This window comes from Trachemys scripta, chromosome 2, assembly GCF_013100865.1.
Source record: "Trachemys scripta elegans isolate TJP31775 chromosome 2, CAS_Tse_1.0, whole genome shotgun sequence".
In the NCBI taxonomy this organism is placed as follows: Eukaryota; Metazoa; Chordata; order Testudines; family Emydidae; genus Trachemys; species Trachemys scripta.
The window spans coordinates 268559249-268576194 of record NC_048299.1 but is presented as its reverse complement, the minus strand read 5'-3'; the positions used below and the strand labels follow the sequence as shown (position 1 = coordinate 268576194).

Below are 16946 nucleotides of genomic sequence, written 5' to 3'. Positions count from 1 at the left end.
TGCCCATTCCTGTAATGAATCCACCTCCACAAGAGGCGGTAGCTAGGTTGGGAGAAGAATTCTTCCATCAACCTAGTGCTGTCGACACTGGGGTTAGGTCAGTCAAACTATATGGTTTAACTATAACTAAGCAATGTAGCTGGGTTGACCTACTTTTTTTATTGTAGACCTGGCCTAAGTCTCAGGAACTGGTTGTGATTTTGAAATTGAAGTAGCTGACTGGATCGTGCTGCCAATCTATACCAAAGGTAGAGCTAGCTCACAGAGCACTTTGCCTTTTTGTGTCCTTCAGAAAATCTTCAAAAGCATTTAAAAGGCAGGTATCCTGATAAGGCAGAGGATAAATGACGTTTATTCTTACAAAAGGGAAAAAAATCAGATGTTGTTGTGAATGTGCTGGGGGCATTATTGCAACCTCCATCTGAGTCCTTTTAACACCTTTGTCATCATCCATGACAAGGGCACTCAGAATAGCAAGAGCTGTGATGGGGACCCTCTTTGGGACTCTGCATTTATGACCTGGGTAAGCTCTGAAATGCTTAATTTGTAACAGAGGAATTCTTAAGGGCTGGCTCTGAGAGTGACAGGGTTACTCTGAAGGACTAGTGCTGTAACAGGCTCTCAGAAGGAGAGTGACAGGAATATTCTTAGACTCAGAACTAGATGATGCTACCCTGTGAAACTCTGTGGCGCTGACGTGGACAAACAACTCTGAAAGGTTCAGCTTCAGCTGGATGCACTCCCTAGGATTATGGAGGTTGACAAGGCATACTTTGAAGGCACTGTGTACTGAGAAGTGCAATCTCTGTGTGAGACTACAAAGAACACAGTTTTTGAAGAGCATATATTATAGAACTTAGTAAAGATGACTTTCTAACTGCCCAAGGAAATAGATTTTGACTACATTTTTTTTTTTTGAAAGGCTTTGATGTTAAAATCGGTCATCGTGGAAAAATATTATTGTTGGTACTGTAGCTCCACATGTATTTACTGGTAATTTGAAAATAAGATTCTCTGTCAGTTATATAGGTGTGTACTTATAAATTTCTGTAAAGTATATGTGTCTCTATGTTCTGTACAAACACCTCTGTGTTTATAGGCCCAGAAATATCCATATGAGTCCATATAACTCAACTTAATACAGTATTTACCTACCAAAAGCTACATCAGAAGAATGTTCCCTTTGTGACACAAAGCAAAGCAAGAGTGAAATGTACTGTGGTCGCCATTTTCAAACTTGGGGCCTAAATGTAGATATCTAAATTTAATGGGAGCTGCGGGTGCCCAACACCTCTTATAAATCAGAGTACTTATTTAAGTGCCTAACTTTAGGCAACCAGTTTTGATAATTTTGGGTGCATATGTTCCTCAGAGCTGGAAAAATAGATATGAGTACAACCATTTGTGCACTGATATTGGTGGGTATGTTTTTCCAGTTAACTTTAACATCCTTACTATTTCTTTCTGTCCTGAATATAACATTTCTTTGAAAGTAATTCCTGATGAGTTTTTCAATTTATTTAGACTTCTAAAATAAGAGGTGCCTATCTAAATGCTCCAGACTCCTCTGAAAATACTTAACAGTACAATGAACCGGAAAAAAAGCTCAACATCCCTATGCTATTAATTAATATATATTTTATATTTTGTTTAAACATTATGTATAATAGGATATGTGGTGAGATTCAGGAATAAATTGAGATCCACCAACTCATTTCACATAGGCCACTGTGAACAGCCACTAGATCAGAATAATCTTAGCATTGCATATGTTTTTAAAACTCTAAATACAAACACTGAAAAGCAAGGGTTCTCAAACTTTTTTTCCTGGAACACCCTTTGAAAATATTTCAGGCTGTTACAATGCCCCTCAAAAAGTGAGACCTCCCCTCTTCCCCCCATACCACACCATCCTTACTTCTGCACCACTGCTGCTGGTGGTGGCACTGCTTTCAGAGCTGGGCACCCGGCCAGAAGCCACCGCTCTCGTGACCCTCCCCTACAATAGACCTCCTTTTAGATTGGGACCCCCAGTTTGAAAAACACTGCTGAAAAGGAATCCAGCATTTGGAAAGATAACTTTTAATGCAAATATTAGTGTGTCATTGTAACATACTAATGTCTATCATTTTAGATAGTGTGAAGTCTGGTGCTGCAAAGTCAATTGTGGCAGATTGGGGTCTAATGGGGCTATGTTTCTTGCTCTCATCTCCACCCCTCAAATTAATAGTTCTTTGAGGTGCTGCTGCATATTCTCCATTTGTGAGATCAAGTCACCTGCACTGCAAGCTTCCAACATTTTCTAGTGAACATTGTCCACTGGGACCATTTACTCCTCCCTCCTTTTCCCCTTATGGAAACTTTTGATGATATAAAAGCGTGAGTGTTCCCAGCCACCTTTTAGTTTCTAACTACCAGAGGTACAGCACGCTCAGATTGTATGCAGTATCCTTAATGCTTTCTTTTGCCATTCGGGGAATATTTTTGTTCGACTGTCAGTTAATTAGCTTTTCTTAAGTAGAAGAAGAAAGAAGAGGATGCCTGTACAGCATGGGCATTGCCTGAACTCACAAAGGTAGGAAGGCTGCCTCATGCCCCTATCCCTGGAGAAGGCTTTTCAGGTTCATAGAACTCTGTTATTCTCCGACAATTGAATCATAGAGTATCAGGGTTAGAAGGGAGCTCAGGAGGTCATCTAGTCCAACCCCCTGCTCAAAGCAGGACCAACACCAACTAAATCATCCCAGCCAAGGTTTTTTCAAGCCGGGTCTTAAAAACCTCTAAGGAAGGAGATTCCACCACCTCCCTAGGTAACGCATTCCAGTGTTTCACCACCCTCCTAGTGAAATAGTGTTTCCTAATATCCAACCTAGACCTCCCCAGCTGCAACTTGAGACCATTGCTCCTTGTTCTGTCATCTGCCACCACTGAGAACAGCCGAGCTCCATCCTCTTTGGAACCCCACCTCAGGTAGTTGAAAGCAGCTATCAAATCCCCCTCATTCTTCTCTTCTGGAGACTAAACAATCCCAGTTCCCTCAGCCTCTCCTCATAAGTCATGTGCTCCAGCCCCCTAATCATTTTTGTTGCCCTCCGCTGGACTCTTTCCAATTTTTCCACATCCTTCTTGTAGTGTGGGGCCCAAAACTGGACACAGTACTCCAGATGAGGCCTCACCAATGTCGAATAAAGGGGAACGATCATGTTCCTCGATCTGTTGGCAATACCCCCTACTTATACAGCCCAAAATGCTGTTAGCCTTCTTGGCAACAAGAGCACACTGTTGACTCATATCCAGCTTCTCGTCCACTGTGACCCCTAAGACCTTTTCTGCAGAACTGCTACCTAGCCATTCGGTCCCTAATCTGTAGCTGTGCATGGGATTCTTCCGTCCTAAGTGCAGGACTCTGCACTTGTCCTTGTTGAACCTCATCAGGTTTTTTTTTTTTTTTTTTGGCCCAATCCTCTAATTTGTCTAGGGCCCTCTGTATCTGATCCCTACCCTCTAGTGTATCTACCACGCCTCCAGTTTAGTGTCATCTGCAAACTTGCTGAGAGTGCAGTCCACACCATCCTCCAGATCATTAATAAAGACATTAAACAAAACCGGCCCCAGGACCGACCCCTGAGGCACTCCGCTTGAAACCGGCTGCCAACTAGACACGGAGCCATTGATCACTACCCGCTGAGCCCGACGATCTAGCCAGCTTTCTATCCACCTTACAGTCCATTCATCCAGCCCATACTTCTTTAACTTGGTGGCAAGAATACTGTGGGATACCGTATCAAAAGCTTTGCTAAAGTCAAGGAATAACACATCCACTGCTTTCCCCTCATCCACAGAGCCAGTTATCTCATCATAGAAGGCAATTAGGTTAGTCAGGCACGACTTCCCCTTGGTGAATCCATGCTGACTGTTCCTGATCACTTTCCTCTCCTCTAAATGTTTCATAATTGATTCCTTGAGGACCTGCTCCATGATTTTTCCGGGACTGAGGTGAGGCTGACTGGCCTGTAGTTCCCCGGATCCTCCTTCTTCCCTTTTTTAAAGATGGGCACTACATTAGCCTTTTTCCAGTCATCTGGGACCTCCCCCGATCGCCATGAGTTTTCAAAAATAATGGCTCTGCAATCTCATCCGCCAACTCCTTTAGCACCCTTGGATGCAGTGCATCCAGCCCCATGGACTTGTGCACGTCCAGTTTTTCTAAATAGTCCCGAACCACTTCTTTCTCCACAGAGGGCTGGTCACCTTCGCCCCATACTGTGCTGCCCAGTGCAGCAGTCTGGGAGCTGACCTTGTTTGTGAAGACAGAGGCAAAAAAAATCATTGAGTACATTAGCTTTTTCCACATCCTCGGTCACTAGGTTGCCTCCCTCATTCAGTAAGGGGCGCACACTTTCCTTGACTTTCTTCTTGTTGCTAACATACCTGAAGAAACTCTTCTTGTTACTCTTAACATCTCTTGCTAGCTGCAACTCCAAGTGTGATTTGGCCTTCCTGATTTCACTCCTGCATGCCTGAGCAATATTTTTATACTCCTCCCTGGTCATTTGTCCAATCTTCCACTTCTTGTAAGCTGCTTTTTTGCGTTTAAGATCAGCAAGGATTTCACTGTTTAGCCAAGCTGGTCGCCTGCCATATTTACTGTTCTTTCTACACATCGGGATGGTTTGTTCCTGCAACCACAATAAGGATTCTTTAAAATACAGCCAGCTCTCCTGGACCCCTTTGCCCTTCATGTTATTCTCCCAGGGGATCCTGCCTATCTGTTCCCTGAGGGAGTCAAAGTCTGCTTTTCTGAAGTCCAGGGTCCGTATTCTGCTGCTCTCCTTTCTTCCTTGTGTCAGGATCCTGAACTCGACCATCTCATGGTCACTGCCTCCCAGGTTCCCATCCTCTTTTGCTTCTCCTACTAATTCTTCCCTCTTTGTGAGCAGCAGGTCAAGAAAAGCTCTGCCCCTAGTTGGTTCCTCCAGCACTTGCACCAGGAAATTGTCCCCTACACTTTCTAAAAACTTCCTGGATTGTCTGTGCACCGCTGTATTGCTCTCCCAGCAGATATCAGGGTGATTAAAGTCTCCCATGAGGGGTTCAGTCAGCTAAGTCTGCCATTTAGGATATTCTAATAGAAAAAACAATCCACCAGATTCCTCTCTAGGATGAAATAGGAAAGATTCTCCATCTTGGATACCTAGCAGGCCTGTATCCTTCAGAGGCTGTTATCCGCAGTATCCTGGACTAGTTCCTCCATTTGAAGCAAACAGGAAGACTATCTGTTCAATTAAGTGGTGTTCTGTGTGCAATATTGGTATGTTATCTTTCCAGGCTTACACACTATTTGCAATCCCCACAATCAAAGGCCTAATCCATGTGTACCCACCAGTTCGAGAGTCACCTCCATCATGACTGGCATCTCTCTTGGAACCCACAAAGGACTGCTCATTTTACTATTTTTATTCTCTCTCGAAACTGCTTTCCTGGTGACCATCATCTCAGCAAGAAGGGTTAGCGAGATTCCAGCTCTACTTGCGGATCCACTTTATAGAGTGTTCCATGGGGATAAAGTGCAGCTAAGATCTCTTCCAAAATTCCTCTCCACCTCACAAATGAAAAATGTTATGCAACTCTTGACAACTAAGGGCTGTCCAACAATTTTGTTTATAATGGTGATGTTTGTATTAGTGAAGATAAACTCATGATATAGACCCTGATTTATTAAAGCACTTAAGCATTTGTTTATGTCCCCTGGAACTTGGGTAAGAACAATCTCTTATTGTGTGTTTATGCAGTACCTAGCACAAAAGGGTCCCAGTCTTAGTTGGGGCGTCTAGTGCTACAGTAATAAAAAATAATAATGTTACATATGCAAAAGAAAACAAAGATCTTGCTAGCACACTCCCTAATTCCATTTGACCTATAGTATCAAAAATGTTTTTATAAGTAACACTTATGAAACTCTGACAAAATTTTTTAACTTGAAACAGTTGAATAATAATAAATATTCAGCACTAAATATATTATCTGGCATTTCGAAACCATAGACCCTTGTTTTTTAATGAAATCTGCCATAATCACCTTATGTTCTAGCAAAGTCCCATTGAACTGTGGTAGAAAGGTATGTCCTGGCTGAGGCCTGCAGAATTAAGGCCACAATGAGATCTGTTCCTTTGGCTTTGGAAGGATGGATTGATCAAATGATGAAAAAATTGAATACTCCTGCTCACATCAAACCCTTCATCTTTCCTTCTGATCTGTGACTTGTACAGTAATATTTCACCTCCCAATTCTGTAAAGAGTTAGGTAGATCATAATGCTTTAATTTATTTAACGTTTTCCCCGTGTGCTACAAAACAAAGCACTAAATCATCCCAGGATTAATGACATGGGGTTTTTAGAATAATTTTATATTATACCTTCATTATATTTCATTATAATAATGGCATTAGCTTTTCATAATGCTCAGTGTGATTCACATATGAGCATTTTGGTTGTAACTTTGTTGGGAGCCATATATGATTCAGTGTGTAATGAGTGTAGTAATCAGCCCAGTGAACGTCTAATATAATCTCTTCCTTTCCTTTAAGGACAAAAAGAGTTATTCCTGTCCGGTGTGTGAGAAGTCATTTTCTGAAGATCGACTTATAAAATCACATATCAAGACAAATCACCCTGGTAAGACAAACAACAATAACATTTCTACATCTAGTGCAACAGAGGAAGACTGTCCTGGAGTAAGCAATATAACGCGATTGTTCTGTGTAAAAATTTACATTCTTATTCTAAACTAGTTATATTAAAACTTCAGTAGAGTTTACAGATCTTTAGGGATTAGATTGTAAACATACAATACGCTAATTTGTGGTGTGGGAACAGAGTAAAAGGGCGTGTTGTGTGATATTTGTGGGCTTTACACTGCAAAATGCTGAGCCCTCTGTCCCTGATTCAGCAAAGCACTTAAGCATCTGAATTGTCCCATCAAAGTAAATTAAACTATTTGTGTGCTTAAAAGCTACTGCTGGATTGGGTTCTGAGTCCTCATCACCTTGCAGGATCCAGCCCTTCTTTTCTGTTAAATAAAAAGCTAGCTTTTCATGGTGATACTCTTTTTGACAATTCTACATGCTAGTGTCTATTCTATTTATACATCAAAGGATATTTATTATTCAATAATATCTACTGTTCAAGCCAAAAAAGGCCCTGATCATAAAAAGGGTGAATCACAGTGGCCCTGTCTAAACTTGGTAAATAGGTACATTTAAAAAAACAAAAAAAAATCTTAGCTGACACATTTTAATTTACACATTTTTAAACACTGCTTGGCACCTAGCATAGACATTGTTTAACACTTTTTAATAACGTGATAGCTGGTCATGGCCAAGCCTCTAGTGTGTGTGTGGGGCGGGGAGTGGGGAGAGGCAGGGGAACCAGCTAGTTTAAGCATAACTGTCTGAAATACATCACAGTAGGTCAGTCCATAGTCCAGTGTAATCCTACTGATAGTAGTCAGTACGGGATGCTTACTTTCAACAGTAACCATTGCAAGATTTTCCCTACCTCTGAGTCATATCAGCACCACATGCTCTATATTACTGTTGTTAATTTGTATTATGGATGGTGCCCAGAAGCCGCCAATCAGAATTGGGGACCAAATGTGCTAACGGGTGCAAACATGTAGTGAGATATGGAGTGGGTAACATTTTTAAAAGCAGCCAAGTCCCATTGAATGTCAGTTTGACCCATCATTCCTACCCTGACGAGGTCACAGTGAAAAGAAAGACAAAGAAGCATGAAGGGTGAGGGAAATGGTTATATCAAATACACCTCTACCCCGATGTAATGCGACCCGATATAACACAAATTCGGATATAACATCGTAAAGCAGCGCTCCGGGGGCGCGGGGCTGCGCACTCCAGCGGATCAAAGCAAGTTCAATAGAACGTGGTTTCACCTATAACGCGGTAAGATTTTTTGGCTCCCGAGGACAGCATTATATCGGGGTAGAGGTGTATATAAACAAATTATTGTACACAAATATACATTTGCTTTTTTAAGAGAAGTAGAATACTATATACATTCATACAAGCCATCCCAATTGCTTGAAAACGTAGTCATTGTTTATTTTCTGAATTGTTTTGCTTGTGTTGGTACTGGAGGGTGAGCTGGTTGGGTCAGGAAACATTCTGTAAACTGCTAGCCCAGTGCTGCTACTTAACTAATAAAAATAAGGAAGGTTAAAAATCTGCTCAATTTTAGTATTTAAGGCCTATAATTTTTTTCCTTAGATGAAGAGTGGATTCTATCAGAACTTTGCAAAAAGCACAGCATGTTTAATAGAGACACTTCAGTGATATATTAAAGAAACGTTATTAAGATACACAGAACCTTTGCAAGCTAATATACAACAAAAGACTATTTGTAATTAGATTTTAAAAGAAAAATATTTGCATAACACTTTCCCATGTATCCTCTCTTTGTGGTCATCAGGGATTATTATTATTTTTTGATCGCAAGCATATTTCCATTCAAAACAAAATTGACATTAAGGGGTGTTAAAGGTCCTGATAGCATAAAGTGACAAGTGCTGGAACTGAGTGAATGCAATTGTTTTTTAAAATGCAGAGGCAAGAGAATAAAGATGAAAGGCAAAACAAGATAATGTTCAAAGGATTTGAGTTTTAGAAGAACTTATCAAAAATTAATTTAAACCGAAACCATTTCTTATTTATCATAAAGTAATATTTCTGACAGCTTCTCCCTCCCCTCTGACTCTGATGTCAGCTAACCTGCTCTCGGTCTTTTTTTCTTGTTCAGCAAGCAGAAAACCTGATATTTTTACTTCCCCAGCCAGCACTTCTGCTTGTTCCAAGTTTCTGGACAATAGATGTAAAATCCGGGCCCGATTGACGTCACTGGGGCTAGAATTCCACTTTAGTTTATTTAGGATTCCATCTGTTCTCAATGCTTAAAGTTTCTGGTCACAATAAGAGTCATATACACATAACATTTAACTATTATAATTTAGTACCATATAGTAGGAAAGTATTGAAAGTCCATCATTGATGACTGGAACTTTTAAAGAACATTAAGTAATGTCTCTTAGCATGTGAGGTTAGGATTTTTAATTTTTTAAATAATAAAGCCTAACTATTTAAAGCTATTTTGACATCTCTAGAGTATTAGGCTATTTATTTTTTCCTTTTAAATGAAAGACCAGATTTTCAGAGAGGTTGAATGACCACAACTCAAACTGAAGTTTAGAGAGGTGCTCAGCGCTTCTGGAAATCTCAAGTGAAACCTTTAACAAATGTTGTAAACCTGTTCGAAGACATTGAAACTTTATAAATATTAGCGTCTAAATGTTGCCTTATTACCTATTGGTGTACTGAGAATATTCATAGCTGGAAAATGACTTCTGACCCCGTGGTGCATGCAGGCTCTAATTTGTCACTGAAGCAGTAAGTCGCTGCGCGGGGATACACAGTGAATAAGTCAGTGTTTAATGCAGGAAAAATACATAAATTAATAAGGCTGTTTTCTTTGAGCTGGCCTTGTCTGTGTGGAAAGAGTTTTTTTTTTTTTTTAAGTAAAGCTACTTAAATAGACACAAGTTAGGAACAATCTAGATCTGCAATATTTTATTTTATGTAGTATATCTTGGAGCAAATTCTGTGCATGCCTGTCTGGAATGCCTTGTTTTCGTGCATATTTTTTCCAGAGGTCTCAATGAGCACCATCTCAGAGATTCTCGGCAGGAGGGTTCAGTTGAAAGGATTAATTGGAAAACGAGCTGTGAAATGTCCCTATTGTGATTTCTATTTTATGAAGAATGGATCAGACCTTCAGCGTCATATTTGGGCTCATGAAGGTAATGATGTTCAATTTTAAACTTTAATCCACATCATTTATTTTATATTCCTTGCTTATGGTCCCTTAATTAATATAGTAAATAATAAATTGAAAGCGAATGACATTTCAATCCTATTCATGTTTGTTTAATACTCTGTACACAAGCCAGTCCTGTAGGAGAATTTGAAGTTTCCTGCTGTCTCTTAATAAAGTTTTTCTATTTGAAGTCAAAGTAAAAGTTCAGTAAACCTGTTTGTTGGGTTCCAGTTCCTACCAAACTACATGTCTTGTGATTCCCTGTGTCAATCACACGGGGTTGTCAGGGAGGGGTAGTACCTCTGATGGGGGAGCAGTCGTACTCCTAGGAGTAGCTCATCCACTTTGGTCCCCACTTGACACCCAGCTCTCACCTGTGGCTCCAAGTAGCTGTCAGCATGCGACAGTGGCCACACCCCGGAGACCGTCTCGACTGGCGGGCTAAACCAGGTGAGGATAGCCGATGAGTATGAGACTCTCGAAGAGTTAGAGCCTGTCTACCCATTGCATGCGAAGGCTGGATCCGGCTGACTGAGGCAGCCTGGTTCAATGGTCAGGAAGGTGGTGACGGCAAGCGTTATGGAACGCTTAAGAGCACAACAAGACACGTAGGCGTCCTGGTCATCCACTGCGCCCTGCCCTATCTCCAGCCATCTCGACTTCTGGATACAGATAGGAACTGGGAAGAGAAAGTGAGGCTGACGTCGCGCAACTCTCCCTCACTTTAATCCAATTCACGCGCAAGTCTTGACATCATATCATATCATATTACATTATATCAAGTCCTGTGGCGATGGGCGAGTGACGAAGCAGCAGGTGTGGATACACTGGGAGCTGTAGCCGCGGACCTGCACATAGGCGGCTCAGGCATAATGGTCGTTCCTCACTGATCGAAGCAGCAGTGGAGCTCAGCATCTTCTTGAGCGACTGAGCAGCCCTATTCAGCATTGCACTGCTCGCCTCCGTAGAATGAGGAGGGGGGCTAGAAAAGGAGCCCTAAACATTGCCTGCTTCACCTTACCCTGGCCAGCATACCGCAGCTGGCGGGGATCCCACAAAAGCGGTCGAACAAAAACAAAACTTAGAGTGACACCAATCACTATTGGCACATGGAATGTGCGCACGTTACTGGATAACATCACGGCAGACAGACCGGAGAGAAGAACAGCACTTGTCGCTAGAGAACTCACACGCTACAACGTTGACATTGCAGCCCTTAGCAAAACTCGCCTTACTAATGAAGGACAGCTGTCCGAGTCAGGCGGTGGCTATAAATTCTTCTGGAGTGGCCGCAGCAGTGATGAGCGTCGTGAATCTGGAGTTGGCTTCGCCATCAAGAATCATCTTGTTCGGAAACTTGCTAGTTCCCCCAAGGGTCTGAATGACCGGCTCATGACAATGCAGCTTCCGCTTCTAAAAGGAAAACAAGCTACTTTGATCAGCGCATATGCTCCTACAGTGACCAACCCAGAGGATGTGAAGGATAAATTCTACGAAGAACTAGATACTCTGCTATCGTCAGTGCACTGCACAGACAAGCTCATTCTGCTTAGCGATTTTAACGCAAGAGTCGGATGTGATGCCGCAGTCGGGGAAAAATGGAGTGGGAAAGTGTAACAGCAATGGCCTGTTACTGCTGAAAACTTGTGCAGCACATGACCTTCTGATCAGCAATACTGTCTTCCGCCTTCCTACCCGTAACAGGACTTCGTGGATGCATCCCCGTTCCAAGCACTGGCATTTGATCGATTATGTCATCATCAGGAGAAGGGACAGATCAGATGTCAGGGTTACAAAAGCTGTGTGTGGCTCTGACTGTTGGACGGATCATAGACTCATAGTATCCAAAATGAAGCTCCGTATCATGCTGAAGAGACGACCACAAGGCTGTAAGGCTCTCAAAAGGATCAACGTGTCGAAGCTGAAGAACAGCCACATCACTGAAAATCTAGCGGAAGATCTAGAGAATGAGCTTGCTGATCTTTGTATTGAGGATGACGCTGAGAAAGACTGGGAGTGATTCCGCAACACTGTCCATACAGCTGCATCGAAGGTATTGGGGCCCTCCACATGCAGGCGGCAAGACTGGTTTGACAAAAATGATGCAGAAATCCAGGCCTTACTTGCTGAGAAGCACCGCCTGCATCGTGCATATCAAAACGATCCATCGTCAGCGGCAAAGAAGACCGCCTTTATCAACGCTCGCAGAACAGTACAGAACCGACTGCGCAAAATGGGGGACTTGTGGCTGAGCACCAAAGCAGATGAAATACAGGCATATGTGGACAGGAGCGACTATAAGCAGTTTTATGAAGCCCTCAACACACTCTATGGCCCACAGTCTTCTGGGAGCTTTCCCCTCCTGAACTCTGATGGTACTGTGCTCCTTACAGAGAAGACGCAGATTCTCCAGAGATGGGCTGGACACTTTGAAGCAATTCTCAATTGCCCCTCAGTCATCAATGATGAGGCCATTGACAAGATGTCTCAGGTTGCAGTCAATGACTCCATGGATGCTTCACCAGAAGAGGACGAAGTGAAGAAAGCTATCAATCAGCTGTCAAGTGGCAAAGCCCCAGGGTCAGATGCCATACCAGCAGAGGTGTACAAAGTCGGTGGACCTGTGCTGTTACGGAAACTCACTGAGCTGTTTCAGTCCTTCTGGAAGCAGGGAACCATTCCACAAGAATTTAGAGACGCGTCCATCTTGCACCTCTATAAGAGGAAGGGCAATCGCCAGGTATGCAATAATCACCGTGGAATCTCGCTGCTTTCTACCACGGGGAAAGTTCTTGCACGGGTTCTGTTGAACCGATTGATCACTCACCTGGAGAAGGGCTTACTGCCAGAATCACAGTGTGGCTTCCGCAAGAGACGTGGGACTATTGACATGATCTTCGCTGTGCGTCAGCTACAGGAGAAATGTCAAGAGCAGAATCATGAACTCTACACAACTTGTGTGGACCTCACGAAAGCATTTGACTCTGTTAGTCGCCAGGGCCTGTGGAGGATCATGTCAAAATTTGGCTGTCCAGACAGATTTATACGAATGGTACGTCAATTTCATCACGGTATCATGGCTCGTGTCCTGGATGATGGTGAAACATCTGAGGCCTTCCCAGTCACCAACGGCGTCAAGCAAGGGTGTGTTCTAGCACCCACTTTGTTCAGCATGATATTCTCTGCCACTTTGACTGATGCCTTTCAACACTGCACTGAAGGAGTACGCCTGAAGTTTAGAACTGACGGGAAACTATTCAATCTGAGGCGACTGCGTGCCATCACCAAGGTGAAGGAAACTGTACTTCAAGACTTTCTCTTTGCCGATGATTGTGCTCTGAATGCTAGTACAGAGCCAGAAATGCAAGCCAGTATGGACAAGTTTTTAACTGCATGCAACAACTTCGGTCTCACCATTAACATCAAGAAGACGGAGGTCATGCACCAGCCAGCTCCCCACGCTCCGTACTCAGAACCGTCCATCACTGTAAATGGACAGAGACCACTTCACGTACCTAGGCAGTACCCTTTCCCGAGCAGTGTCAATCGATGATGAAGTAAACTGCAGAATTGCTAAAGCCAGCTCTGCATTTGGCCGATTGTGCTCCAATGTTTGGGAACGTCGAGGGATCAGCCTACCAACGAAGCTGAAGGTCTACCGAGCAGTGGTGCTTCCAACTCTGCTGTACGCCTGCGAAACGTGGACTGTGTATCGGAGTCATGAACGAAGGCTCAATCGCTTCCACATTTCCTGTCTGCGAAAGCTTCTAAAAATCAGATGGCAGGACAAAGTGCCCGATACTGATGTCCTTATTAGAGCCAGTCTGCCGTCAGTTCACACATTGCTGATGAGAGCCCAGACCAGGTGGGCCGGACATGTCGTGAGAATGTCAGACGAACGCATTCCTAAACAGCTCTTCTACGGAGAACTCACTCAGGGAAAGTGCTCCCATGGAGGACAAAAGAAGCAGTTCAAGGACACGCTGAAAACCTCTTTGAAGTCCTTCGAGATCAACAGCGCAACATGGGAAATCTTCGCACTGAACCGTCCAGCATGGCACAGCCTCATTCACACAGGCAGTAATACCTCTGAGGCGAGGCATATTGCTGAGGCTGAAAAAAAAACGTGAGCTGCGCAAGTCCAGAGCTGCTCATACATCATCGACAGTGCCATTACATGTCTGCCCGACGTGTGACAGGACATTCCACGCCCGAATCGGACTGATCAGTCATCTTCGGACGCACAGAGCCCGGTCATCAAAAGAATGAGTTGTTGAGGTCTTCATCGATAACGATGGATGAACATCATCAAAGACAAGTCATAAGTAATGCAGAACTTGCTTCTGATCCCTCTTTGTTTACGAATGAATGAATTGCTGTAAATTCAGAAAGTGTTGCCTGCTCAAATAAATCTGAATAAGGAAGGGTGAACTAAATTCATATTATAGTCAAAATAAAGCCAGTGATTTGCAGTAATTGTTCAAGAATAAATTCACTCCATTCATGTGTCCAGAAAAACATGAAATGAAATGTATTAATAAAACAATTGAAATCCATTTGCATTTGTGAATGTTAATCGCTTACATAAGTCAATGAATAAGATGGAGAGTATATTAGATGAGTACAGTGAATATAGAAAACATTGAAAATCATGAAAAAATGCTGCTGGTTTGTCCAGGCTTGTGCGGACAACATTTAGCAGTGAAGAAATTTACAAGTTACAAATCATCTGCGGATGGAGCTGGGTCTGGAAAAAGCTGGTTCATCCTCAGGCTGATAGGTTCATTCACTAAGTGGAGGATCACAGCCATTCTATGCTTTTAGTGTCTTCAGTCCATTAATAAATCATGTGTGAGCATCTGATTATGACCTAGAAGCGGAGTGTTTTTTCCATACTATTTTACTTACTTCCTGTATAAAGGGTATAATGGGCTGAATACTGACTGACCAGCTAATATATTGGTACCCAAATACTAGACTCATAACAGTATTTCAGACATTTATACTAGCACTGTAGGTCCCCATCTCTGCCTTAATGATGAGCTGATATGCCTGGTCCTTGTGAATTACAGTTTCTGCCTCTCATCAGCCTAGTGTGCTTTAACCCAGTGATTCTCAAAGCCGGTCCGTCGCTTGTTCAGGGAAAGCCCCTGGCGGGCCGGGCCAGTTTGTTTACCTGCGGCATCTGCAGGTTCGGCTGATCGTGGATCCCACTGGCCACGGTTCGCCGCTCCAAGTCAGAGGGGGCTGCAGGAAGCAGCGCGGGCCGAGGGATGTGCTGGCCGCCCTTCCCGCAGCCCCCATTGGCCTGGAGTGGCGAACCACGGCCAGTGGGAGCTGTGATCGGCCGAACCTGTGGAAGTGGCAGGTAAACAAACGGCCTGGCACACCAGGGGCTTTCCCGGAACAAGTGGCGGACCAGCTTTGAGAATCGCTGCTTTAACCCACAAAGGCTCTGTCTGCCAGAAGGATGGAAACCATCCACCCTGATTTGTGGAAGAAGAGGGGTATGAGAGAAATCCATCTTGAAACAACAAAGTGAGCAGGAAATAAGGCTCCAGGCCAAAATGTTCAAACTCTCATGCCTGTATTAGGCACCTGAATCCACACATAGACACCTAAATAAGTGGTCCAAATTTCTGAGGTGCTGAGCAACCAGTACTTGTCGTTAAGTCAATAGGTGGTGTATGGACTCAGGATCTCTGAAAATCAGGCCACTTATCAAGCTTACTGAATCTAAGTATAAATTTAGATTCCTAAATGTAGGCATCCAAATTTGAAAATGTTAGCCTTATTGCCTAGGTTGTTTATACAGTCGGAACAATTTTTCTCTCCAGTAATCGCCCACTCCCTTTCCCCCACTAGCTCCAGCCAAAATATGCAGTTTAGAAATTTTGTAACATAAGTGATGTATTTTTTTAACTCTGTTGGTAGGTGTCAAACCATTCAAATGTTCTCTTTGCGAATATGCTACTCGCAGCAAGAGTAATCTGAAAGCTCATATGAATCGCCACAGCACTGAGAAAACGCACCTGTGTGATATGTGTGGAAAAAAGTTCAAATCAAAAGGCACTTTGAAGAGTCATAAACTCCTCCATACTGCTGATGGTGAGTGGATGTTTGACAGATTGAAGTTTATGTATTTGGGTGCTAGATATTATCTAAATTTTAGCACATTAGTGGCAATGCAATTTTCCTGTGATCAGTGAGCCTGCATATATCAGATTTTCTTTACTCACAAGAAAAATTTTGAGATATGGAGTGTCACAGTTTAGGGCAACTACACCTGTATTTTCCCTCCGTAATCCCTTAAGGGCACCCACTCTAGGCTCCCAGGTCCTCAGCCGTCACCTCTCTTGAGCCCAGATCTGCCTCTCTGTCCTTCCTGACTGGGGCTTTTCCAGACTGCAGAGTTCCCAGCATACATGGCAATATTCTCTAACAGGCCAGTATCTGTGCTTTGCTTTCCCTCCCAAGGCTACGAACAATGTAATTTCCAGCAGTTATAAGTTACCACACAACTCTTTCTAAATTAGTACATATATTCTTCAGGTGAAAAGCATTACAGAGAAGACATATTAAAAACAATAAAAGAATGTATTGCTTGCTAAAAAACTTTCCAGGGTCACCTCCCTCTACCCTCAAGCTCTGGTACATCAGTCTTTCAAAACCACAACTGGGTTTCCCTGTGGTTATAAGTTCATAACTGTCTCAGATTCAGAACCAGACCCACCATGAATAGTTCAGTCTTTTCTTTATACAGCTTGGGTTTTTGATCTTGGCCTCATGTAACAGGTGATGAGACAAAGGCCCACTCCTGAGAGCATAGCTTCAAAAAGCTGTTTTTTTTTACCTAACCAGACATGGGGAATTTGCATTCACCTCCCCCTAGGTATTCTCCAGAAAAAATACTTAACACTTTTTGTTCCAAGAGTCCATTCTTCTCTGGCACATTGTTCAATATAGTCCTCTGAATTCCCAGGTCTCCCATGTGTTGCATCTCTCCTATTGAGAGGTTACGTAAAATCCCAGCCCACACTAATATATAAACCATTAACTTA

General features: G+C 42.9%; 1 protein-coding gene across 1 annotated transcript in view; it reads left to right on the top strand.

Moving 5' to 3' along the window:
• Positions 1–16946, top strand: part of ZFAT (zinc finger and AT-hook domain containing) — a 147030-nt gene that overhangs the window by 73517 nt on the left and 56567 nt on the right. The window contains exons 8-10 of the mRNA XM_034763661.1: positions 6588–6675; positions 9719–9868; positions 15820–15993. Of these exons, the coding sequence (XP_034619552.1) occupies positions 6588–6675; positions 9719–9868; positions 15820–15993 (412 nt within the window). The remainder of the gene's footprint in view (positions 1–6587; positions 6676–9718; positions 9869–15819; positions 15994–16946) is intronic.